This window comes from Mercenaria mercenaria, chromosome 17, assembly GCF_021730395.1.
Source record: "Mercenaria mercenaria strain notata chromosome 17, MADL_Memer_1, whole genome shotgun sequence".
In the NCBI taxonomy this organism is placed as follows: domain Eukaryota; kingdom Metazoa; phylum Mollusca; class Bivalvia; order Venerida; family Veneridae; genus Mercenaria; species Mercenaria mercenaria.
Window position 1 is genome coordinate 35,163,371 of NC_069377.1, and position 27,897 is coordinate 35,191,267.

The 27,897-nt window shown below is 34.1% G+C and overlaps 1 protein-coding gene across 1 annotated transcript; it reads right to left on the reverse strand.

The window, feature by feature from the left end:
- Positions 1-535: 535 nt before the first annotated feature.
- Positions 536-27,671, reverse strand: LOC123536214 (uncharacterized). Its single transcript, XM_045319189.2, has 26 exons — positions 27,518-27,671; positions 25,239-25,332; positions 24,740-24,966; positions 23,706-23,907; positions 23,216-23,312; positions 22,900-23,030; positions 21,256-21,507; positions 20,699-20,872; positions 19,805-20,032; positions 19,451-19,622; positions 17,393-18,963; positions 16,840-17,141; positions 16,435-16,545; positions 15,519-15,669; positions 14,831-14,943; positions 14,307-14,385; positions 13,060-13,136; positions 11,125-11,346; positions 10,593-10,814; positions 9,999-10,077; positions 9,177-9,397; positions 6,044-6,257; positions 4,159-4,356; positions 3,678-3,820; positions 3,239-3,416; positions 536-2,998 (listed from the first exon to the last, which is right to left on the reverse strand). The coding sequence occupies exons 2-26, from the start codon at positions 25,276-25,278 to the stop codon at positions 2,703-2,705; spliced, it is 5,700 nt and encodes a 1,899-aa protein (XP_045175124.2). The 5' UTR covers positions 25,279-25,332; positions 27,518-27,671; the 3' UTR covers positions 536-2,702.
- Between the last annotated feature and the right edge of the window lie 226 nt (positions 27,672-27,897).

Below are 27,897 nucleotides of genomic sequence, written 5' to 3' on the forward strand. Positions count from 1 at the left end.
ATTAATCATATAAAGTCAATGTTAAAATGTTTATGCACTGACTGACTTGTTTATGAATGGATTGTATATTTACTAATTTTGGCTGTTACCGCCGCCCATAGACTTCCTATTGGTGCACTATATATGTAATGTCACATCCTTCAAGATTACACTTAATTACACTTATTGTTTTCACACTTTCAAATTTAACATATATATGTGTACTTGACGGTTCCTGCAAAAGCGATATCTTGAAACTGACTAGATAAAGCAAAGTTTATTAGGCAGACCGATTTTGTGCTATATCTTGTATGAGGGTAGGATAAATTAAGATCTCTGTTTCTCAGGATAAATTTATATTGCAGTGTGCCATACTTGTGATCGGTCAGCTTACGGTTTATCATGAGATATCGGTCACGAGCCCTGAACAAATTATACAAGACTAGACTTGGTCGCAAAGCCACTACGTTGGTTTTCTCATGGCACGGCTGAATTATCTGCTTTGAAATACGACAGATCGAGGATCGATCAAATGTCCATTGTACAAAAAACAACATTTGCTCATTTAGATTTTATTTCATGATCACTCTCAAATGTTTTGAAATAAAAACATGAAATAAGATAAACCCTTTCTTGAAACAAAACTATATTTGTATAATTATATATTCATACTGACATTGTAGAAAAATAAAGGCTGTATTTAACATGTTTATGACTTCTGTTACCCACTATGCATCAATAATGCATATTAAAAATATGTATTAAGTAGACAGATGACATTTCTAAAGATTTGTTGTAAGATTTAAATTCAGAATAGTAACATTTTCGATTTAAACTTTGTTTATATGAACAAAATAAACTAAAATATTGTGTCTAAAACTGTAAAGGATTAACTGCCAGCGATTAAAATTACCAAATCCAAAAGACACAGAGTTAATGCGTTTTGTCAATTCATTCATTTATTTCATATTTCAAAATTATATAATATGGTGCATAATATACATATACAAAACAAAATAAAGCAGGTTTGGCATGGAAGTTAAACTGCATTAAATGATAAATGGTAATAACACAGATAAAACTAGCTACAAGTTCTCTAAATAAGATTATCATATAGAGATGCTTTAATAAGAGAATTACAATAAAAATTATATCATTCAAATAAATAGCTTTGATGGAAAATATGCGTATATAATTAGAAGGAAAAATAGGAAATAATAAACCATGTCACAACATTAGAATATAATGCCGGTAAGTATTAATTTCAAGTTAGAAAAGGTTAAAAAATTATCAAAAATCAGTTTTAATGAGCAAGCAGAATAAATAGAAAATTAGGTTACAGAGTCTTTTTCTGAACTTTTTGCTCATTTGGCTCTTTTTTTAAAACAATATCCAGTACAAAGAGGAACAACAGAGTACAACTAGTTTTATCATTTGTAGCGTGACAATGTGTTTTTTGTCCGAAAAATAACCTTACAAGGTACAAAGAGCAACTATCAGTGTAATTGATTTTTATCGGATTTGACATATTAAGTAAAACATATTTAAAATTGCTCGCCCACACATTTGGTGAAATTGTTCAACATGTTCATTTCCAACAAGTCTAGCATAGAATGTACATGACACTGAAAATGATAAAGAAGGTGAAAATATAAATTAGATATTGGTTCAACTGCATGAAAAATGTAAATTTCCTATTTTAGTTCAAAAGCGTCGCAATGGTTAACTACCTTCAGAACAGCATTTTGTTTCTTGCAAAATTCTGATGTCAATAAGTTTGTACAGTATACCACTAGTCATTTATGGATTTTTGAGATAAACTATTGTTCGTCTAGATTTTGTGGGTTAGTCCCTCTAATTAACGCAAAATATACGTCCTGGATATCTACCCTGACCTTTCAATTTTCAAAATGTAGTTCTGTATTCGTCATTAACAGCATGAAAGCTATCTAGCATGGATGGTACCAGATGGGTATAGCCAGGCATGGGTAACATCAACGAAATCGCCAATCCGCTGTGCAAGAAAAACACTCTCTAGATACCCAAGAGCGGACAAAAGGTGTCTGTTCGTTGACAGAAGGGCATCATTACTGTATTATAAGTTTCAAATATTTTTGTCGTGTCCATGCATGTGTAAACCCTGACGACTAACGCATACATAGAATAAAGCCCCTTTCGCTAAATGTGTGCGTTAATGACAGGGCGCACAGTGTTTACACATGCATGAATCCGACAAAAATATTTTATCCTTATATTTACATTGCAAGTAAACGTTTCTGCACTGATTGTTTCTATTTCTAATGGTTTCGCTCTCCACACCAAACATTTTGAACATACCATTATATTCATTTTTTTGTTTTAATCGAAACCATCGGATAGGGAATAATGTATCTAAAATGAACCCACACTTACATGTTTCGTTCGGAACATAACATTAGAAAGTTATCGGATATTACCGCGGAAATACTGGCCTTAATACAATAAAAGACGGATAAGCAAGAGGTTCATCGAAATGTGAACTTCTTGGCTAAACGTATCAAATCACCTGAATTAGTAAGTATTGGAACTATACCAATCTAATAACATAAGGCCTATATTGCATCACGTAATAGTCTGTTTCCATTTTTAAATACATTCCATCTTCAAATAAATACTATGTATGATGAACATGTTATCAACTGTATTTTTTTTGATAGTTGTATTTCTCGGTCCCTTTCGACTTATCATTTATATTCGATTAGATATTCAGGGTAAGCCTGGGTGTCATGAAATATAACAAATATGCCAGGATGGTTAACATCATCTACAGCACTGTCATAATATACTTTGAAGTAGTTAACTATAACGCCTGGTTTCTCCGGTAATGTTGACATATTTTGATTGCTTTGACAGAATTCTCCGGTTAGAACTCTGTTCCAAAACATTCTTTTGTTCCCGTTTGCATCTCTGGTAGCATACTGATCTCTGTCCGAGTACGAAGAGGGTGCAGCAAAGTAGACACCTTTTCCATGTGCTGTCACTGAAAAGTAAGTATATATATTCGTTTGTTAAATGTCATTTTAAAAGTACTTTAGTTCATTTATGGTCCAGTTCAGATGACCGTTCAATAAAAGATTACCTACATACAAAGTCTTTTGTATTCAAGACACCCGTTACGTTATATGAAAACATGAAAAAAAATCAATATGATCTTATTGAAAGTGTATCTAATAACAATGTTAAAACACATTCTTCATAGTATTTATACATAAACCCATACTGTTCGCGTTTCCGGCGAAGCTACGATCGTAGCCGTTTTTGATAATTTTGGGGACTGTTTCGATATTTGTCCCATGCCATAGCCTTCTTTCATTTTGTTTGTTTGGATTCTGTTTCTCGAGTTGTTTCTTCTTAGTCTGGTACTGCAGCCACATGAACTTGTTCTCCAATCGTGTTATCTGTGATATTTCAAACACACGAGTGACATAATATTATTATTTATAATCTAAAGTAGAATTCATTATAATTTCGACGTATGTAAAGATTGAATTAAAAGGCAAGTTAGTATTGCTATAATTATGTATTGTTAGAGGAGTTAGCTAAATAATAACTAACAATCTTTAATCAAAGCAGGAGTCATTTTACAACTCGTATGCAAATGTAATTATCAATGTCGTTATCACTTCAAAATAAGACCTAACAAAACATAACAGACTTACAGTTATAATTTGGTTCGGTTTGCAACCACCTTTTATAAGTGCGTCTTTGACTTCATCGAATTCTGGTTCATTTGCATTCAGTGGTATTTCTGCAACGTCACCTCCCCTTTCTGATATTGCCCAGGTGTGGGGTACACGAATGTCTATTACAAATTACAGATGAATTGAATTTTAGTTATATTGTGTCGAAAGTCAGTCAGTATTTGCTTCCTATCATAAACTAATAGTCATTCTTCAAAATATATTGGACACAGAGATGCACATAAGCGTAAGCAAAAATAGCTGAAGCACAAGTGGATTTAAATAGGGGATATTTATAACATAAGCAATGCTTTTATAAATCTATGAAAATCTGGATATAATAATCTTCACATAAGTAAGGGTTGGTCTGGCTTTATTATGCATACTGCTATTGAAGCTTTTTGCTCGGAATGGAAAACAAAATATATATAAAGTATCAAAAAATATGTAGGTATGCTACCTTGATCAATATTGGTTCTAAGATAAAGCCGCCTCCTTTTCTTTGGGTCATCCATTGGATGTTCCTCCATGTCATTAATGATCATTTTGTATTGTTTTTTATCTGCGTGATTTTGGTACGTAAAATCCTCACCGACAAGGTAATTTATGTGTAATTCATAGTTAGATTCTGCATCTACAGGGTAGGAATTCCCATCAGCTGTTTTTAAATATATACAGTATACAATTGAACATCGATATCTCGAGCTCGCTTATATCAGAATTCCGACTATATCTTGAATACATTTTTAAGTCCCGTCCCGAAAGCATGCACACAAAATATCAGTTTAAGTTGAATTTCGGTTATCTCAAAGTGAAACGCTCGATTCCATGCAATTTGAGATACAATTGTATATGACAAAATCGAACAAGTGAATGAGGTATTTCAATGCAATACAAAGTCCCCTACTGGAAGGCACCTAAATTTCTGTATTGTTATTCATAGTAACAACAAGGGAAGTTAATCCTAAAAAATAAAATTCTATATAATATAAGTTCACACATAACTCTTTATTAGGTAGAGGTAAGTCCAAAAACACCTAAAAGTTGGATTTAACATGCATGTTATATCAGAGAAAAGTGGTATCGATTTTTCCCTACAGCTAGTAATAATGAGTTACAATATAAGCAATAGTAAAAACAAAGGGAAGTAATTCTAAAAACAAGGGTGCCTCATGGTGGTGAACATTTGTGCCAAGTGACCTCAAAATTCCACCATACATGAAGAAGAAATACTGAAGACAAAGTCATTTTAAATTTGACCTTTGACCTTTAAGAGTGACCATGACATTAGACCTAGTCCATATACGGGAAAAATGTTTCCGTATACGCCCGTATATTTAATTTAGGAGTATACGGAATGCGTACACTCCCGTATACGGATCCATTTTCCGCAGTGGGATCTGGTTCTCGCACAAAACAATTCCTCCCGTGGTGGTGAACATTTGTGCCAAGATATATCAAAATCCCTCCACGCATGAAGAACAAATGCTCCGGACAAAATTATTCTTGTATCTGACCTTAGAACTCTAAGTGTGACCTTGACCTTAGACCTGGTTTTTGTGCAAGACACTCCGTCTTATGGTGGTGAACATCTGTGCCAAGTAATATTAAAATCCATGATGTCTCATCCAGGGGAATATTTGTGTCAACTGATATTTAAATCCTGTTTTGCATGACAAAGTTACAGACCAGACAAGAAAAAAAATCCTATTGATCTTTGAATTCCAAGTGTGAACTTGGCCTTTAAGGTAGGGTGTTGGGTGTTGTGCACAACACGTCATCTCATCATGGGGAACATTTATACCAAGTAATAGTGTAATCCCTTGATGGATGGCAGTTATTGACCGGAGAGAAGAAAAAAACCCACTTGCTTTTGACCTCCAATAGTTACCTTGACCTTTTGGCTAGGGGTCCGGGTTTTGCGCATGACACGTCGTCTTATCATGGGAAATATTTATGCCAAGTAATTTTAAAAACCCTTAATGAATGACGAAGTTATGGACCGAACACGAAACAGACCCTGTTCATGACATGTAAACATTTGACTGCCAAGTGTGACCTTGACCTTTGTGCTAGTGGTGTGACATTTTTGCAGCGTGACATATCATCTGATTATGAGGTATATTTGTGCGAAGTAATATTAAAATCCCTTCATGAATGACAGAGTTATGGACCGGACACGAAATTGTTGACTGAAGGACGGGATGACGGACGGAAAAGTGCATTCCTATAGTCCCCGAAACTGGTTATTAACCAGTAGGGGACAAATAAAACTTTCAGACCTGTGAATTATCCTATTGTATATATTAAAGAATAAATGATATGACATGAAATGCTATAATTACCATCGCCATAATACCATTGTACTGTCCGGGCAACTGTCTTGATATTCTTTTCTTTCAAACGCCACCTGGGAAATTCGTCCTCTAGCAGTTTCACTGCTTTGAATTCACAGTTGTCGACGCGTTTTTTCAGTCCCGTTAGCTTTACGCATTTCGACGATTTATCTATCTCAATATTGATACCATATTTCAATTCAAGTGTTTTGAGGGATCTTTCCTGAAATGAGCAAAGACGATACATAATGGATAATTCAATAGAAGCCCAGAGTAAAAAAAAATAAAGACAAAAACTTATACTAATAAAACTACAAATTGTGTGACATCTAACGTGTCTATTAAAACCTATGCTCCGTACAAACTAGCTATATTGCGACGACAGGTGGTCATTTTGCCATTACAATCAAATAATTCTTGAAAGACTATCAAAAATACTGCACTTTACAACAAAAATTTAAATGTACCAATTGAATTACCTAAATCACCTATTCTTAGAGAATACAACATAAAAACATCTGTTACTGAACACGTTAAAGTTCATCGTCTCTAAGTGCCATTCTAAAAGGTGAATGTGCTGGCCTCATTTTAACTGTAACTCGACAATACGCACTACTGTAGAAATTACGATATAAATATTCATTCAGACCTTTCTTGAAATTCCTCTTATGTCATCTATGTACTTACCCGAAACGCACATAATTGTGGTATACAGTATGTTTGGCAAATAAAACGAACTTTTAAAACCATATTTCGGGAATACTTTACAAAATTCGTAATAATAATAAATTTCGTAATTTCTTATACCACATTTTCATAAAACAGGACTTTCTATTAAAGATGCTTCTGTTCAACCTGTTGAACAGTTAACATGACTTCTGGCTCTAAGGCTACACTTCGACATTTCTGTGAACTTAAATGGATAAAATTTCTACAAACACCCTTTACCATGTTTACATTAGATGTAAATGCTAATTTTAATCAAATATTTGTAAAATGTGTAAAAAGATTTATTTAAAGAGGATAAAATGCAAAAATCGTTAAGCAAAGTGCTTGTTTGTTAACTGACCCCTCTAAAGTCAATCGCTACGCTTCCTATTTGATGGTGCGATGACTAATCAAGTGTAAGACTCCTTGATGATTTTCTCCTAAATCCTACAAAAAACGGACGGAGGGAGTTGGATTTTGTCTTGAAGCTTGCTTAGTCGTGCCGTTAAACGTTAGGCTCTTGGTGCTCTGACAAATTGTTGAGTACACTGGTGTAATTACACCTTAGATTGGCCCTATTTATATGTTTTACTTTTTATGATCTGGCATTTTGTCACTAATGTTGGAGCTTTTCTCAGCGGGGAGTGATTTTATTTACACTGTCTTGTCTAACTTGTTAATATAGAGTAAGTGTGAGGTTGGCATGCCTTAAACGCGTTTAAACCCCCAGTTTTCTTTGCATCAGTGACTGACCGTTCCAAGGCGGTGCCCGTATTTTCAACATGTTTTCTGTCTGTCTCGTATTTTGTGTTGCTTATGTTGTCTTGTTTGTTTTTGGTGTTTCTTTCCTCTTTCTCCCTCCAACTCCTCGTCGCCCTATTCTCCCTTCCATTTGTGCTCCCTTGCATTTGCACCCCCTTTCCTTTTACTATCAGTAAATTATCGTGCCTACCATAATTTTGGCCGCCGGCTGTCCTTTGGCGTTGCACGACTGTTGTTTTCTCTACTTGCGTGTGTGCGTTCGTGTTTTTTGGGCGGTACCCCCTTGTTTTGTTTTTTTCTCATTTGTCCGTTTGTTTATATGTGTATGTTAATCGTGCTTGTGTGTTTGTGTGTGCTTGCTTTGTGAACTTGCGTGTCTGCGCTGCTGTGGTTTACGGTGTACGGAGACTACGTTTAAGCAACGCGACTTTGACTATTGAATATTCATCCTTCCTTTTTCCACTTTTTTGTGGGTTCGAGCCTAGCTCGGGGCGTTGAATTCTTCATGTGAGGAAGCCATCCAGTTGGCTTACGGAAGGTCCGTGGTTCTACCCAGGTGCCCGCTCGTGATGAAATAATGCACGGAGGGGCAACTGGGATCTTCCCACACCATCAAAGCTGGAAAGTCGCCATATGACCTGTAATTGTGTCGTTGCGACGTTCAACCCAACAAATTAAATCAACACGCGGCAGAAGCAGAAACACCCACAAGGCACAGACGTAAAAATAACAAGTTATCGTTATGAAAACGACGCGCGACCGCTAAAAGTTCACTGCAAACACGAGAGGTTTTCTCTACAGAAGTAGCAAACCAAAAGCGCTCCGCGCATGCGCAACCAGATCTCAGATAAAACTGAACGAGAGTCTTTGAACGAAGAAGAATTAGTCTATAAAATACATATAGAAGTAAAGGACCTAGTAAAGTAAAATTATTATACACCAACTGAGACCGTACATGTGAGGCATTGAAATAAACTGCTGGAAGGCCATTCTAAATATAATGATACATGGATGATGCATGAATGACTCCTTTATAATACTGCAAAGTTTAATTAAGGTTAAGATATTAAGGTTCGTATTAGATGTAGTCATACGCAGTAAGCAAAATACATGTAGCTATGAAAAGCGAACAATAAATTGAAATTATAGTGTTCTTTAGAAATATCTGCTGAAGGTTGCGGTTAGGCGAGGCTGCATTCTTGAAAAGTGTTTTGTTTTTTTCTGTTTGGATATTTATTTTGGTTTAAAAGGTATATTTTGGTGTGAAAATGTTGTTTAATACGAAATTTCTTCGCTTAAAACATATCCAGCGTTAGACTCAGTGTTCTTGCTATCCTTTTGGATCAGTGAGTTTATTCAATTTACAGTATAATAGATATTTGCTTTAGACGGTACTGGTTTAGCACATTGTATTGCTTTTCATTAACAGACTCAGTAAGTCCTAGATTACTTCTTTTGTTTTGCTTCTTTGCGTTCTGTGCTTCAGAGATTTCATATAAATTTTGTTACAAAAGTGTTATTTTACATGTCGTTATTTTGAATTCACCACATGTATTTACAAACGTGATCAACGTCACACGTTAGATTTTACAGTCTATTTGAGATGATACTTAAATAATACAGATATTGGACGAAACAATGCAGATGATAATAAAATGATAAGTGACAGTACCTCGGACTCTGAAAGCGTTTGTTCTTTTGATAGTTCCTGGAAATTCAACTTCTTGGTAACAATCTCTTTGTCAACAATTTCTTCCAGCCTTTTCTGAATTTCACTTCCGTTTGCTTTTGAAACAACTTTCACAATGACAACATCGTCAACAGGAGAATGTTTGTCAAACGAAGGAGGTGGGACGTATTTTACAGTTTTTCGCCTTGGAAGGTTTCTTTGGCCTGAAATAAATAGGTGTTGACTTACCATTTCACACGAAGAAGATTCAGTTTAAGTTATATTTTTCAACAAAATTAGAGTTGACAATATGTTTAGTCAATTTGTCTAGTTGTAACACGCTTGACTGTCCGTCCAAAAGTCTAGAAGTTCGGCAACGAATCCCGGCCTAGGCACTGAAAACTTCTGAATATTTCTGAAATTCTCATTTGTATGTCCCACCCAACTAAAGAGACAGTTCTGTGTATTCCCAGAAACAATTGATTTGTGTGTATCAATGATGGAAACATTGTACGTTAAAGAATGAGCTAGGCTATGTAATGCTTGTATATAAAACTTTTATTCTCTTGTAGATGACCCAACTCCCACCCTGAGTTACTGCAATAAATATTATGTAAAGCACTTTCGAAAGTATTTATCATGAAAATGATACTATAAAATACAAGTACGGTATAGAGATAATATTAAATATATGAATAGTAATTGTTTATGTCTCTTCAACGTCATCAAATATACTTTTATGAAGATTAAGTTAATCTTTATCTTTTATAAATTGTTACATATCAAACAACAATAAATATAAAGAGTGTTCACATATTACAATACCTTTTCTACTTATACTGATACCAGTCGAATCACTTTCGCCAGCGGTTCTGAACAAGAATGGTACGACTTCTTCGAATATCTGTAAAAATGAAAATGGATATATTTGAATTAATAAATCTGTCCAAACTTAGTTTAAAGAATCTAACCCTTTAATTCACATACAGTATTTAATTGGTTAAAAATACAGTTGCTGAAGTTATTAATCAATCTATTTTGTTTGTGGTGCTTATGTCCGGAAATCATATCGTTGTGTAAGCTTTTATTTACACTTCCCTTTAAATCGGTCTAATGCAAATCAATAACTTGATTTAACAACAAAACAGTTCCAAGTACGACACACAGTTCCTGTATTTGTTTGATTTTTGTTCTTTTCGTGGATGTTACCTGTTCTATTGTCTGTTTATATACATTTGTATATGTACATTTTTTAGCATACATCTATACATGCATGCTATACGGTTTATGTTAGTGGCGGGCGAATGCGTTCGTTAGCTTTTGAGAAATACTATATGTCTTTGTTTTAACACTATATTTCTAGAACCAAGAAGTTAAAATGGACATTTAACATACATTAATTGTAGTTAATTATATTACCTTGCACACACCCTCTGACATCGAATATACAACTATTGTCACATCTGTTAATGAAGAGTTTCGATAGCTTTTCCCAATCTGGCAAATCGCCTTTATCATTGCATTTGCAACTTTATCTGCAGGAAACCCAGAGTTACCAGTTCCTATTGTCGGGAAGGCAATTGTAGAATAATCGTTGTTAAAAGCCTCGGTCAGACATGAGGATACAAGATCGCTAACAACCTGAACAAATAAAATCATATTTTTTTGTAACAAATGTATATCCTTTAACGGTATGTTCATCGAATTGAAAACCTGTACACTGATAGTAATAAAATTGTATAAGATGTGTATGTCTTTAATATTTAAGCAGAATGGAATGACGAGAAGAACGTGAAGTAAAACTGCTTGTTAAATATATGTCCCTGATTTTAGCCATTAAACTTCTTTGGGCAATGATGATCAAAATTTGATGTGGCATTGCTTTATTATCAATTGAATTAACATGATAGACTATCAAATATAATCATGATAGTATCCAATATGATTATACCTTTTCTCCTTTCTCAGAGTTCCATTTCTTCGGTACGCGAGCATGATATATCCTGTCGCATTTTAAACGACCAGCTCCAGTAGTTTTTATTTGACCCTCAGAGACAGTTCCGTGATTTTTGCATTCTTGTAGAATAGTATTACCTCCGGCCTTAAGGACAGCATTTGCGACTTCACCGGTAAGATTTGGAAACTCCGTAGTTGGGCACACAATAACATTCATCTGAAGTGTAATTTAATGTGAATACATTTTGAATTACGTCAAGCAATTAATTTACCTATACTGTAACTATTTTATTAAGACCTTATGAGACTGTTTTAGCGGAGATGTTATTTACAAACGGGCCCATTTATCATAATCCTTTCCTCTTTGACTGCGTGATGACGGGCCAGTTTGGGGACTTCTTGGCAACTAGCTCATAAATCCCACTCTAGGGACCGATTATTTTGACGTGTTTTATTAGTCCTGCTTTGTCGTGCCCTAAATGGTAAGTCATCAAGTACATACATTTACAGTTCCAAGAAATGTATACCTGCATATTTGTATTTTACAATGTCATCTAGCGGTTACTGTTACGTGCGTAAGGGACTCATCTAGCGGTTAGTAATTTTATCTCGCTATCTTTTAATATAGGAACATGGTAGGGGTTAATTAAATAGTGAGATCTTAACGCCAGTAAACTCCCCACTGGCTTTTACCACTAAATGTTCCAAGGGGGTGTTCTGCTGTGTATCCTTTATGTTTTACTTCGTGCTGTTATTTCAATTGTCAACTGCTTTATACGGGTAGCTTTATTTCCGTATGAAGTGCTTTTCCTATTACACTTTTGTCTCTAACAACTTCAGTTAGCAATATGGTGCATTGTAAATTGTATATCATATCATTTTACATATTGTCTGTATGCCATTGTGGTCTAATTACCCATTTCCGGTCGCCATATTTAGAGTTAAGAAATCGCAACGTCATAATGACGGTGCACACCATTTCCGACCTTTACCTCTGACTGTCATATGACTGCTAATTAATACTTTGGATACAAAATTCATACTTTAATTAACACGTTGGCGTTTGTGGAGGTGACAGGAAGCGATTACATTACTAGTGCAATAACGTTGACGTTGTTTTAAGTAAAAGTAGCATGGTTCCAACTAACTTTGTCTATTAAGAAAAGTTAACACTTAATAGGCACAATATTACATTTGTATCTTTTCATATTAAAATTTTATCATTTCATTTCGTACATTTAGTAAATTCAATATGAAAAGGCTCTCAAGTATAATCCCTTACATGTAAAGTAGATAAATATTGTATACTTCAAATATGAAACTTGTTGAATTACCAATAATTTTGTTTGTTTGTTTGGGGTTTAACGCAATTTTCCATCAGTATTTCAGTTATGTAACGGCAGGCAATGTTCCTGTATTCTGTACAAGTACAAACCTGTTCTTTGCAACTAACTGCCAACTTCCCCACTTGAATCAGAGGCGGAGGACGAATGATATCAGATACAATGTCTTTTACCAAATCGTAAAGGAGAACATATGCCCCGCACAGGGATCGAACTCACGACCACGCGATCCGTTGATCTGAGCTCTCCCTATTGAGCTAAGCGGGCGGTCGGGAGGGGCAGTGCATCAGTAATTGGTTTATAATAAAAGTTTCATTATTTTCGATCACCCCTCGTATAGAACAAATGTATATAAAATAACCATTAAATTAAGGTTATCCCTACGTTGTTCAAGAAGATTCAGGTGAAAAAATGATATATTGCTTTTTTATAATTTAATAGTATAAAAAGCTCTTACAAAATCAAAACGTAGCTCTTTTTAGTTTGCGACCAGCCTTCTCCAGTAATGCTTACTACTGCGACAAGAAACGGCATAAATCAAGCTGTTGTAATTTAACTAATACTAAAGAAAGCCAACATGTACAAACCAGTTCCTGTGTCAAGTCTCCTTTCTTGACATGCAAAGTGAGCTTTTCTGTTATGGGGATGTTGTAAGGGAGTCCATCTGTAAAAAAATATATTTCAGGTTACAAAAGTACCAGAAATGTCAATATTTCCCGTACACTGACGCCTGAATTTCCTATCGGGTGCATGACGTAATTCAATGTGTGTCGTTGTATTAATTCTTTATTTAGTTCAGTATTGTCAATCTTATTCAGACTATTGAACATACGAGTAGATACGTATCTAATAACAAGGGTCATTATCTTTGCATCAGGAAATATGCACTCGCTATTTAGCGGCAGGATACTGTGCTCCGTAAGTCGCACAATATTTCCGCTGCAGAACTCGTGCATATTTCCCGATACATTGCAAATAACCTATACATATTTGACCAGACAACCAAAGTAATCAAGGACAAGAGTCCAATAGGAATAACATTTAATTTCCCAGAACGCAACTTCCCTAAACAAAACCCCGCAGCAGCGTGTGTATGTGTGGTTTTACAAAGGGCATATACACACCTTGGGGTCTTGGTTTCTTGCATTATAAACAATATCTTTTTTCAGACGTAAAGTTCTAGTAGACGGAACTTGAAATTTTACCACCTAAACTTTATGAAAGATACATGCAAAAACACTTTATGAGCAACCATAACTGCTGGAAGAAACTTTCAGTTTTCTCATCACGTCGGTACTGAGCGAATCTAACAAATAATACGCAACTTGGCTGGTCAATAATTAATAAATGGACACGAAATGCTGTGATAGGGACGGTTCACTATACAAATAAAGATTCAGTCATATATTTGTAAACATTTTAAATTAAAATATATACGAAGAACCACGAACGCAAAACTCAACCGAGCAAAGCAACAGTATAATAGGTCTGATTGAGACTGTTCCCGAGAACGTATGAAATGCGCAATACCCCTAACGACCCAATCACATGCTTAAGCGAAACAATATTACACAATCATATACACATTGAAATAATTCCATAATCCCACAAGAACATATAAAAACAATTATTAAAAATACGTAGCGATCTCTTAAAGACTGTCATCGTGATCATAGTTAATGAATGTATAGAAAATCATTTGGAAGCATAAACGTATCCAAACTATTTAAGTAAATCTATCCAGCAGTAAATATGAAGGCTTGTTTTCCCACTTTTCTATTTCCATTTCTTACTTCGTGTTTTAAATAAGATTGAGCATGAACAGTGTTCATACCTTTGAATACATCAGTGATTTCTGCATTATCTTGACCACTCTGCTGGCGAGTATTTCCATCCTGGGTAATGTGAGTGTGCTTTGGATGGTACGAACAAAACAAAGCGAGAAGTTATACGAAACACTATATAAACATACCAACAATTGTTTAAGTTGCAGATAAATTCATGTTGTTTTGTTTTCTCCTGATACTATTTTCCAGGCAACTTTTAAAGAGAAAAAAAGTTCATTGAACATAAGGTACAAGAGTTGTAGAAATGCAAATTAACTTGATACAGAAAATAAACATATACATCGTATATTAAATATCATGTCGCTCCTTTTGATTTTGGTATAAATATACTACTTTACTGAATCAAATATGTTATAACTGTTATAAATATACTACTTGTAAATTATTGAATCAAATATATTATATAATAGCCTTTATTAATATACTACTTTACTGTTTCAGGATCAAATTTGTTATAACTATTAATTAATTTTAACTATTAATTACTACTTTACTGAATAAAATATGTTACCTGTCTTCTTCCCCAACGCAGTCCCGGTGTTTTAGGCCGTGATGATGGTGGACGCGCTGTTGCACGACTAGAACTAGGCCGAATAACATGTTTACTTTCTGCCTTAAGTCTCGCTATAAAACATCAAAGTGTACATGGCTTTCTTTAATTGGGTGTGTAAACAAGTACATCTCAGCATAAAATGGCTAATATTGTGTTTCTGTATTATTGTACAAACCACAAGTTTATTTTGATTTGAAACACTTCAACTTTTATTGTACAAATGTAGTTTCATATGGTTGTGCTAACAAACACTACTAGTCATCTGATACCAATGCAAAATTATGATTGCGCTGACACATTTTGGTAGAAAACTTAAGTAAATATTGAAAAATATATTTTACTACACTCTAACAAACTATCTAAGACACCGAAAACATCTGTATGTTCTTTATATGGTTGCACAATCAATTCAATTCGCCCATCTGGTATTGCAAATAAGCCGAATCGCCTGGAGGACCATGTTAATTTCTATATAAAACAGTCCCTTTCAACAATTGCAATCGACAATTACAAATTGAAAAAAAAGGCTAACAAACGTATAAAATATCAATTAGATTTTAGTAACATCATGCAGAATAGAATTAGAAATTTTGTCTATTTTCTCAGTTATATGCAACTTTTCGTAAAAATGACGTTAATGGCATACATGACGTCAAAAAATCTTCTACTTCAATCTTCCGTCCATGTCTGAAGACAAACCATGGATCTTTCAGGGTTTCCAAGGCTTCTGTGAATTTATCCACTACACGCTTTGAACTGTCACATAACACTACCTCCTTTATAGCTAAGTCTTTTCGCTAAAGAATATTAAACAGACATACAATTTCATAATAGATATTGTAATTAGAAATCTGACCCAAGGTGCCGTTATACCTCAGCAATTAGAATAATTCGAATGAAATGGTAAAATGATAGAGTAATACATTTATTTATTAGAATGAAAAACTAACACATTAATTTATTGCAATAATAGAATAATATAATAAATCTATTAAAATAATAGAATGATACGCTAGTTTCTCAAGATGATAGAATAACACATTACTATATTTAAACACAGCAGAAAATGGATGTTATGAGGAAATGCACATTCTCTAAAATCGAGAGGGCTAAGTTTCGTGCAAATGACCCAGATAAGACTAGGGTTTCTACACAAACAGTTGAGTTTAAAATGGTAATATTTATATAATGAAGTGTACATTATATGCCGTTGAATGTTTATCATAAAAATCACATAAAAATTCTGAATTTGCACACTACTTTACCAAAAACACTAATGTGTTATATGCTTTCAAAAGATCTTTTTAGACGATTTGAACTACCTTCATCGCAGTCTGTTAGAACCGAATAGCGTCCGTAAAACGTTGTTGCTTACTTTGTCTTAGTGTTGAAAATTGCCAGATGTTATGGAAATACGTATTCCATAACCTTTCAACAACAGATACAATCAAACCGAATGTTGGTAACATTCGAAACTTTCAAAGAATAAGCATCTATGTTTGTTTTTTTTAAACGTAACATATACTTCTAAGCATTTACATTAATACAAACATGCGAATTACTTTTCCGATAAATTCTGTCACAGCTTCAACTATACACAATGTAGCCTTTTCAACAGGATGACAACCCATGGCCGTCAGAGCTACTGATGTCAGTTTCTGATCTTGACATATCTACAGAAAGAATATGGTAGTTTCTGAAACACACAACTCAATAAAACATTTGCAAGGATTACGTGTTGGGTGTGAAAAAGAGGTACATCCTTACACTGATAACTACATAAAAATAATAACAAAAGTTGACTTTTTATGAATATTTACGATTGGTATGAAAACCAAGAATACCTTACCTACAGTTCTAAATAAGGCTTATGTTTTAAAACGTTAGCCTTTTCATTACGTGTGAACCAAAACACAAGTATTTTGGGACCGAATTAGAAACATAAAAGGCCAAAGACAATACAATACCTGTAATATTTTTCTGACTAAAGTCTTCATCTCAAGATCTTCTGATTTTGAACCATCAGTCCACTTTGGTGGAAACGCATGTACAATTTTCAGGCATCGTAATCGCCCAGACTCAGTCATAATCGCATCTCCAATTTTGAATTTACTGTTTGATCTTCCATGAATTGTATGTGATTCTTTGCCAGCAGTAGAATCAGAGACGTGAATAGTTTCTGATTTCGGATGTTCCTCATCCTTTATTTCAAGATCAGTTTCTTTGACTTTTATCTTTTCAAGTAGTTCATCTTTAATGTCACTTCCACCTACAATTTCAGACAAGTTTTCAAAACTAGATTTGTGTAAAATTACAGAAAATATTGAAGAGTTTTATAAAATCTGCACAGGTAATTATATTGTGTTTAAAGTGAAAATATCTTAAACGATAATTTCATTTGAGGCATTTTATAAACCACCATATTATACATGTACCATTTCACGTTAACTCCATTATAATTAATCTAATATTGCAGCCAAGGTTTTATATCAAATATAATGGGGAGAAATTGTTCCTTACCGATATCTATCAAACATTTTCCTAGTCCTCCCTCAAAAGCCTTGATGTGTCCGTTTGTACTGTGAACAATGACTTCTGTTGTTTCAAACGTGATATCCCCCTGTCTAACTTGGATGATTGTCCCTGAGTTCGGTGCAATAGCAACTCCCGTGATTCCTTGCGCAGCAAGACTGTGTGCTATATCAAGTTGTAGCAGAAATCTTTCATTGTGCGAAAGTGTTTTCAAATCAACAAGCTCTTGGATAACACTTGCTAACCAACTTTTCTTCATGTAAAACCAATGTGGACCTATTTTCTTTACGTCGTTTTTAACGGCATCTTCCAATCCACTGATTTCATCAGCAATGCCATGAATTGACAGTTCGCCAGTGTGGCAACCATTACTATCTTTAACACATTCGAGTTTGTCGCGATATTCTTCGTTCCTGAACTCATCCAAATATTCAGCTTTTTCTATTGGCACACGAATCATAACTGTTCCACGTTTATGACGTTTAAGGTAATTTTCAACTTCTACCTTAGCAAATTTACTAGTTTCCGCTGTACCAATAATAGTAATGATCAGCTTGTTTCTGGGATCTAAAATGAGCAAGTGTCCAACAGCCCTTTTTTCGATTTCGTGCTTATAATTGTTCCAATCATATGTTTTAAATGTAGCTGCAGGCTCCTTGTCAACAGTTACAAAGCATGTGGAAATAGTATTTTCTATAACTCCTAAGATTTCCTTTTTCTTTTTTTCCTCATTGATTCCATTGCCTGTATAAATTACAACACTGAGTGTATTTTCTGTTTCAGATAAAGTAAAATTATTATTCAACCTCTTTTTACGGAATTCTTCCTTTATCAGGGTTTCGCCTCCTCTTCTCATAAACTCCGCTTCTTCCTCTGTTACATGTATGGAGACAGTTGTTGTATCTATGGCAAATTTTAGAATTTTGCGACTTGCCTTTTGGACTTCATCACTCGGGCCCTTGAGTGTTACAGTTTTTGTCTCTCTGTTTACTTTAAAAGACGTGTAAGAACACTCGTTTTTTACTTGATCAAGTACTCCCTCTGCGTCTAGAGCAACATACTGTTCAATTTTGATTCTGATTGGTTCGGTCACATTTTCGGGAATCACAATCTTTTTTCCGGCTTTATCAGCAACATTCTTTAAGACTTGTTTGTCAGACCCGAATAGTGTTACTCTGTTACATTCCAAATTTTCTTCGAATTCAAACTCGTTCTTTTCTTGCAAACTGGTCAATACATCAAGAACAGTTTCAGCAGCATCATCTTCTACATTGAAAATGACCTGATGTATTGACTTATTGAAATAGTTTGATACTTCTTTCTTTGTGATGTCTTTCCAAACAGCTAGTTTTTTCCAATCGGGCTTTGGTACTAGGGATTCAAACGTTATAGAGTGTGGCTCATTGAAGCTCTCTGAAAATGTTTTTTCTTGTTCAAATTCTGTTTCAAAATCATCTTCGTTGTCTGCGGTAAATGCTGCCCATACAACATTTACTTTTATTTTTGCATTTATGCTGGCCACGAACGACTGTTTTTCTGTTTCTCGCTTTTGTATAAACCTGGGGCATAAAAAGTATGCGTTTAAAGGACACGTGTTCATTTATACTGAAGCAGAAAAGGTCATACTCTCTAATCAATATGAAATCCATAAACTAGTAAAGTGTCTAAGGTAATCCCAAGCTATTGTTTTAGTTTAAACATTGACCGATACTGCTAAGACGTTCACTATTTAAACAACTTCCCGATTTTCTGAATTTTCATAGATAAAATAAGTATTTTCAATTCGTAGTGTGTTCTTGACTGTTAATAGTTACTCCTCAAAACATAAGTATTTACTTTATTCAGTTTGGGCAGTACCACTTATTATTTAAAAAGGTAACTGAAATTTTGCTAACTGAATAGCAAACAGTGCAGACCGGGATCAGCCTGCACATCTTGGTTTGCGTTGTTCGCAAAGGCAAATCACTTGCCAACAACAGGTTAAAGGTTAAAGATAGACAAAATAACTCTTAAAATTTGTGGTTTTTCTAAAAATCTTTCTCATACCGCAATTTGTTTTTATCCACTTCAACTACCAGAGGAGAGTCATCATACACAGGTTTTTCTCCACAATTCACAGCCAAACCAACACCGTTATACACTGGGAAAACACGTGCATTCGCTCGTTCTTCGCCTATGGTAACACTGTGTACTTTCGGTAGCCAGACTTTTCGAGCAACTTGAATTTAAATTGTTATATTTAACATTTAATTTGATGAAGATTATAAACTATAAAACATTACACTTATCAACCCTTCAAAGAATAAAGTCAAGTGTACATGCAAACAAAAGTTATAGTTCCCGTTAATTAAATATGAGTTTTCTGAAAGTAGATATGTTACTGAGTAAAATTCTACTAACTTTCAGCGCTTTTAAATCTAATAATCCAACTGTCAGGTATGTCCTTGTCCTTTTTGGTACTGACAATACGTCCACCGCCAGCTTTTTCCCTCGAGAAATGCGCTTCTATGTCGAACTTCATATCATCTACATCTACTTCGTCAGTTGTATTTATAAGAATTTGAACCAAATCTGTCTCTCGTAATTGTTTAACTTGGCAATCTAAATCATGCTGTATATCCTTTACAGCTACAACAAACACACAAAAAGCTTTTTTCACAATCTTTCGTCTTAAATAAAATCTATAAAAAGACCCACTGTAAGCATATGATAAAATCAAGCTCAGTTTGTTTGTGTGTCTGATGATGAGAGATAATAAACCACAACCCTCATGTCAACTATAATGGATCAAATGGGTTGACTCGATGATCCAAAGGGACGAAAACTATATCATCACCTAATTAAAGTACGTGAACACTTTCTACACTGGCTACACATCACTAAAGCTGTTGTTGTCATAGTTACAATATCAAACAAAAACTTTAGGAAGAATAGCACCGACCCGAAGAAAATAAATGAAGACACCATATGACTGAGACAGTTTATGAGGTATTTCAGTATTCAGGAGTATCTAAATATGTACAGATATATCTAAATAATAAGAAATATAAAATCCAAAATCTCAAAAGAAAAAATATTGCAATACATTATATAATTTGTAAAGTTAAATATCTAATTTGTGCTGGTTGTGACTTAGTTTTTTGCCTGGTTCAAAAATCAACTAAATACAACATTAAATGTATATTATCAGTAAAAAGTTCTCAAAATATTAGTCCATTTTCTTGTTGTATACAATTGCAATATGCATACACAGAATGGAATGTTTCATAAGCCGTAAAAACGTTAAACATTTACCTTTGTCTGTCAACCTTTCATTAAATTCTAAGACGAAACTGACCAGACTATCCCCAAACTGTATACGACGAGGTTGGAAGTTGATTTTTGAACTTATTTCAATCAGCATGTCATTTGTGCTTGCCTCATCGTCATCACATTTATAACCGGTTACCAGCAAAGTACTTCCTAATTCTGATAAATTTAAAGACATAACTTATGTGTACGAGGTTTTTGCAGTCATCTAAATGCACCTCAGGCAATAAATTACAGTGACTGCTATCGGGTTTACAGCTTATATGCCACTATGCCACTAGCCTTGCACATGTTAGCTACATTGTAAGCAACCTCTGAAACTCTAATCAATATGTTGTCTCAATTTTCGTAATCATTTCATGTATTTAAAAACGTGACACAGAATAATTGATATATTTCTTTTGTATTTCCATGTGGAAATATTGCATGTTTCCGCAGGGTAAGGTAGTTATTTATCTTTATGTATTAAATACAATAATATCAAGTCTACCTCCGTGTTATGAATAGAAAACACTGCTACTTAGGCATAACTCATGCTTTACCTTGTGCTATAAGGAGTCCTTTTCCATGGGTAACTTCTATCTGACCACTGCTCAATTCAATCTCAAAATACAGTGAACCAGGTTCCACTTGATCTTTGAAAAAGTCTTTTGTCGTGTTACCAACAGAGTTTACAAACAAATTGTGTGAAACCTGCTTCTCTAGGATGCTCAAGCGAAAAGCAATTACTGAACTGAACGGGTACTCTTGCACTGCGCTCTTCCGCTCCCATATTATATCTTCTTCTATTTCACCTGAATGTATGATAAACTGATGACAAAGAATAATTTAATATCAAGTACATGTATTTCATGACTTTTTTATCTAGGATTCTAATATGCTTCTCTCTGTTAAAACACTCTTACGCTAGAATGACGTCACGTTAACGTGCGGTGACGTCAATGTTTTTGTTGCGACCAAGAAAGAGCGCTACTATATTTTATCTACTGTTTTAGATTAAGGGCAAATTAGAATCGAAATAATTTATAGCAAAACAGTGTTTTAACATTATTTATGCACTCGGGTGGTAATACGCTGCGCCCTCGTAAAATTTGCTATAAATTATTTCTTAATTAAAATATCTTTGTTTTGAGATAATTTCTCTGAAGCTAACCTGTTCTGAATTGATCGAAGAAAAATAAATTATTTGAAACCTTTTAGTATGAACCTCATTAGTTTGGACCAATTTTCCCTGAACCCCGTTGATCTGAAACAATTATGTCTAAGTCTAATCTCAATAACTTCAGTCAGAAAATAACTGGATCCAAGGTGGTTAATCATAATTTAGCCGAGTAATATATCTCAAGATTTTAGCATTTGATCAACTGTACATATATTGACTGAGAGCTTTACTGCTGTAAAATTCTCAGTAGAGGTTTTTTTTCAGAATCTGATTTCCTGTCCTGGTTGCTCAACCAATAATGTTTTTTTTAGCATATTAAGTTTAAATTAGACAGACTTAGCCTATGGAACGATATGAATATATGAAATATTATATTTGTAAAAGCATTGCATTAACAACACTATATTTAGCCAATGCAAGATTGTAAAATCATTGTTACCTCGCTTTGCCAATCGTGGTTGCGCAACTAAGACCGATTGTTAATAAATAAGTTCCGAAGCTACGCCTGTTTTAAAACTTCCCTCAGGTTAATTTAAATATCCTGACCTCTATCAAAGAGGAATAATAACTGTAAATCATATTGAAATCTGAAGAAAACTCAGCTTTTTAAATACTTTAAATTAATAAGGTAGGGGGAGGGGCAGAATGTTATAAAAAAAGTTAAAGATGTGAAAGATCTTTTTGTTCCTTAAATAAACTTAAAATATACGGAAAGTGAAACATGACGTAAGATGTTGCTGACATGTGATAGACCAACTTTCAGTAAAAATTAAACATTGATTGGCCTTCAAAACACATTATGCTATTTTATAAGCAACACCGTTATTGATGAAACGAATTATTTTGAATTCATCCCGTCAGGTTAAATTCCAGTAACAGCGGTTGCACGTTTATGATAAAAGATTTTTTGTAAATTTTGTATGAAAACATGACTTTAAGATTACTTTAACCTGTATGACCTCTCTCGTTACTATTGGCGGATATCATATATCAACATAACGATTTTATCGAGTTTTCACTATACCTTCATTTTTCTTCCTACATACAAGTTTAAGAGACATGTAACCATAAGTGGGTGACTTTCCTGCTATGTTTTCATTTTCCAGTTTCATGCTCCATCGACAGTGGTAAACATCTCCGTTAACGACAGGTTCGCTGAAAATTAAGCATGGAATTATGTTCATATATTATGAAATATCATAAATAGATAACAATAATAATACGGTTATTTGTAATGTGTTTAATATAAACCAATAGTTCTGTCACATGCTGCACGTCGTTTAACACAGTATGTAGTATGTAAGCATTAAAATAATTATTTTATGCATAATTGCTATTACCTGATTCTGCATACAGCTGTATTGGCGGATATGGTGTCCGTGCTAGTCATGTCTTTTGTGATAGAAAATAGAGTTACCTCATTCATATTACTTCCACCTGCAACATGACAAGAAAGAACATAAATATTGGATCGTTTCCCATGTAAAAGTAAATACATTGTGTATGTATTACATATCATATCATGCTAGATCTATAAAGCAATCTATTCGTTATTTATTCAAATGTGCTTTACATGTTACTCAGAATCCCAAATTCACCAAAATCACACAACGATAGATACAGCATGTCAGGCTAACTTAGCCCTGACCTAACATGAGCCATACATATTTTAGTCAACTCTCAGGTTTTTTTTAAGTCAGTCATTCAAACTTCATGCTTGTTAAGTTTGATTTCTGTTTCTTTTCAAGTAGCTAAAGATTTAGGTAATCAACCAAATTAAGAAATTTATGTTTCATGTATTATGAAGTCATAAAGCCACTTTATAAATACCATTTTCTACGAGTTCTGCCCTGACTTCCGGAACTCCATACACATAGATTACATAGAGCCACACATCTGTCTCTGTTCTCTCACATTCATATTCTATTTCTTCCTCTGGGGGTCCATAGCAATAGCAATTAAAATCCGTCTTGTATAATGTGCGACACGTTACTTCTGGACCAAACCCTTCTTCTTTCTCAAATACAGATCCCTGCGAATATAATATAACAAACAGTATTTAACCTTTTTAGTAATAAGTATTTGTTTGTTTTTGTTGGGTTTAACGCCGTTTTTTTTTCAACAGGATTTCAGTTGTGTGAACCTCTTCTCCACAAGTAAGTGTCAACTTCCTCACATGAATCAAAGGTGGAGGACGAATGATTTCAGACACAATGTCTTTTATTGAATCGTCACGAAGAACATATGGCCTGCCCTTGCAATCCGTAGATAGGCGCTCTCCCTATTGAGCTAACAGTAATAAGTAAGAAATATGTTGAAATAAATACTGCTGCTATTTTTCTGTAGTATTTTCGGCTATTTCTAACGATGTATAAGCTAATACTTCTGAATGAATGAAGCATAACGAAAAGACGTAAAATGCATATTTTACATGTTATCATCCACTTATTTATAGTTCACCATTATGCAAGTACTTTTGGAACACCAAATGGAAGATTTTTTCATGACCGACTGCTATTTCAATTTAATAGTTTTCGTAAATGACTTTATAATCTTCAAGATGCACAATACTAAATTCAAGACATTTGATTTTGTATTAATCAGGTTTTTTTCATATTTATTAAGATATTTTGCACTAAGTTTATCTTGTTCTTTAGAAATTCGAAAGAATTTCATGTGCACTTTAAAGTGCACATATATCTAGAGTCAAGACAGTATACAGCCTTGTATAAATAACATATTAACGGTAGTTCTGAAAATGTAAATTATTTTTAGGAAATTCTACTTATTAAACTAAATACAACTTAATCTTTTTCTTTTTCTATTCGTTAATAAATTTTCTGTTAAACAAAAGTAATACAAACCTGCAATATATTTTCGTTTTCGGCAGGATTTATAGCTGTTAATCCTACCCGGATAACTCCGCCCCCATTACAGGATATTTTCAATTTTACATTCTTGCTAAAACGAAGTTTCCTATCAGATATTAATGTGTTAGTGGGGACAGTAAACTCGCTGTCATCTTTAATGGCCTTTGTTTTCTCTGGATTAGTCGCAATGTTCTTTTGGGTAGGATCACAGTCCAGGTGAACTGAAATGAAATATACAGTATAATCAATACTCAACTGATTTTCAGATAAAATAGAAACTTCATTTCTCAAATTATCAAATGATTCATTGCTATGATACTCGTAATGGTGGTATCATTTATCACACTATAGAATATTTCAAAGTTATAACAATAAAAACAAAAAGAACGTCCTTTTATAGCACAGAAAGCAACAAAAACAGTCTCTTCACGAGAGGTAGTGAGAGGTTCAACACCCATTACACCCATTACACACCCTAAAACCGGATACATACCATATTGTGGATTTTTCGATTTCGCTGCTCCCGCTCCCATAGTGTACAGTTAACTTGTGGGATTACAGCATCAAAGTCGCTTTCGTATGGGTACCTGGGGAACATGATATGATGATTTATATGGTTGAGGTAGTCTGGTAGTTTTAATATTTTAATACTTCTATTCATTTTGGCAAATTGACAACTCAGAGAAGTTAATTAATGTGAAAACAGCGTTAAAACAAAACGGGGAAAGATAGTTTAGTCAAGAAATGTCGTATTATCGCAAAAAAAATCAAAACCTAAAAAAAACCTTTTGACTTTAGCTTTAGGTTTGCAAAACACGGTATTATAATATTGTCAAGTGACCTAAAGAAAAGTTGTAACGCTCTCAATAAATTAATTTTATATTCTGGTTTTTGTTAGTGTGAGTGTAGATGGGAGATGACAGAGTCCGTCTGCTAGTGTAGGTTTTGATAAGATGAGGGAGTCCGTCTGTTATTGTGAGTGTAGATGGTAGGTGAGGGAGTCCGTCTGTTAATGTGAGTGTAGATGAGGGGTGACGGAGTCCGTCTGTTAGTGTGAATGTTGATTGGGGATGAGGGAGTCCGTCTGTTAATGTGAGTGTAGATGGTAGATGAGGGAGTCCGTCTGTTAATGTGAGTGTAGATGAGGGGTGACGGAGTCCGTCTGTTAGTGTGCATGTTATTTGGGGATGAGGGAGTCCGTCTGTTAATGTGAGTGTATATGGTAGATGAGGGAGTCCGTCTGTTAATGTGAGTGTAGATGAGGGGTGACGGAGTCCGTCTGTTATTGTGAATGTTGATTGGGGATGAGAGAGTCCGTCTGTTAATGTGAGTGTAGATGGTAGATGAGGGAGTCCATCGGTTAATGTGAGTGTAGATGAGAAGTGACGGAGTGTGTGAATGTTGACTGGGGATGAGGGAGTCAATCTGTTATTGTGAGTGTAGATAGGAGATGACGGAGTCCGTCTGCTAGTGTAGGTTTAGATGGTAGATAAGGGAGTCCATCTGTGAATGTAGATGCAGAATGACGTTTAAATAACGTTTTGTGAAACTTTACGCCGTTGCCAAAAATAATTACAGTCATGATAAATTATCAGCTTTCGTTTTCTACAAGATTGATAAATATAAACGATTAAACTATTGAAAGGTGTGAGCTACAAAATTCCTTTCACGCAAAGTTATTGGAAAAATAGGGTATTTCCCCCAGTCGATGTGACGTCATCGCGGACACTTGGTATTGATGAAAAGTAGGGAATAGGAAAAAACGGGTTTCCTCTTATTTTTATATTGCTGGTGCTTATTTTGCTATTTTGTTCTTGTGGGATGCTCTCAACGGGCCTTTGCCTTCTACATAAACCTTGAAACATTTTCTGTTTAAAAGTCTTTTATCTTCTATGACTGTATACTCTGGATACCAAAACAAATATAATTATTGATTAATTAAAATATATTTTATATAAAGTAATAAACCGAGTGCTGAAATTAAGCTGGTTATTTATTATATTTTTCATACCTGAAACCTTTTCATACTATAAATTTTACTACGTAGATTGTTTAAAACCTTTAAAAAGATTATATATGTGTATTTTTTGCAAATCTTATTATAGTTATCTGAATTTCACTACGCTAATTATTTTGATCTTTTATGCTAAGTCTGTTCCATGTTAAATTAAAAAGCAGCGTAACAGTGCGTTAAAAACTTCCTGGTTTTAAGAATGTAGGCGGCGATCGATACCTTTAATCTAATCCCATTCAAACAGGTCGATATATTTTATCTATTAAGTAAACAATTAAACATAGTTTATTTATGAGGGTTATTTTAAATTTTTGTTTTTCTATCGATACTGTATTACATTTTAACAATTTTGGGCATTTCTTGCTTAGTGTACACAATTGTACGTAAGATGACTGTTAGAGTCGAAAGCGTTTTTAATTGCCTTTTCCATTAGAATTTTGATTTTAAAAAAAATCACCTCTTTAAAAAAGCAGCCTTTTCAAACCAAAAGCCAACACAAGTTATGTATAGTTGTCTGTATTATGGATAATACAGCGAGGCACCTCCTGCAAGCGAGTTTCATTTTTACGCAATGAGTCCTTAAATTAATCTAATTCCTTATATGTCTTTATTATAACAGAATGAACAAGAAATGGAATGCCTTTTAGGCAAAGCTCAGATGTATTTCTTTATAATAATGTCATTTCAAGATTAAACGTCCATTACTTATGTGTTAATTATCAAAAAAGAAAATATAAAGTAAAAAAAATTATACGTACCCACATTTTAAATCTAAAACTCTCTAGTTTCGATTTGAAAACTTGACTCAATAAAACACGGGCTTTGTGAATTCCAATGCGTAAAATATTTAGGTATCGATCTGGTCACGTTGAATGGTTTAAAATACATGTGTCATTGTAGCGCGCTCTTCCAAAATATAATGACACTACTGATGTTTAAAAATTGTAAACTTGTCGGTTGTCAGCGATAAACATTTGTACGAGGTAAATAGTTTAATTGATTTTACTGATTTATGTGCGTGTCAGAATTTATGGTTTTTAGAAAGAAAATCACTTAATTGAAACGTATTCATATTCATTTCGAAATGTCATTTTCAGTGAAAGGAAGTCAGTTTCAAGATTTCGTCTTCCGTGTCCAG

Bases quoted from the DNA above. Each gene is read 5' to 3' on its own strand.
- LOC123536214 (XM_045319189.2), bottom strand. From the start codon at position 25,278: ATGGGAGCGGGAGCAGCGAAATCGAAAAATCCACAATATG. The intron at 21,508-22,899 runs GTATAGTGAAAA...TCATACATTCAG, and splicing joins ATGTAGGAAGAAAAATGAAG to GTGAAATAGAAGAAGATATA. The intron at 10,815-11,124 runs GTATAATCATAT...TTATTTGTTCAG, and splicing joins ACTCTGAGAAAGGAGAAAAG to GTTGTTAGCGATCTTGTATC.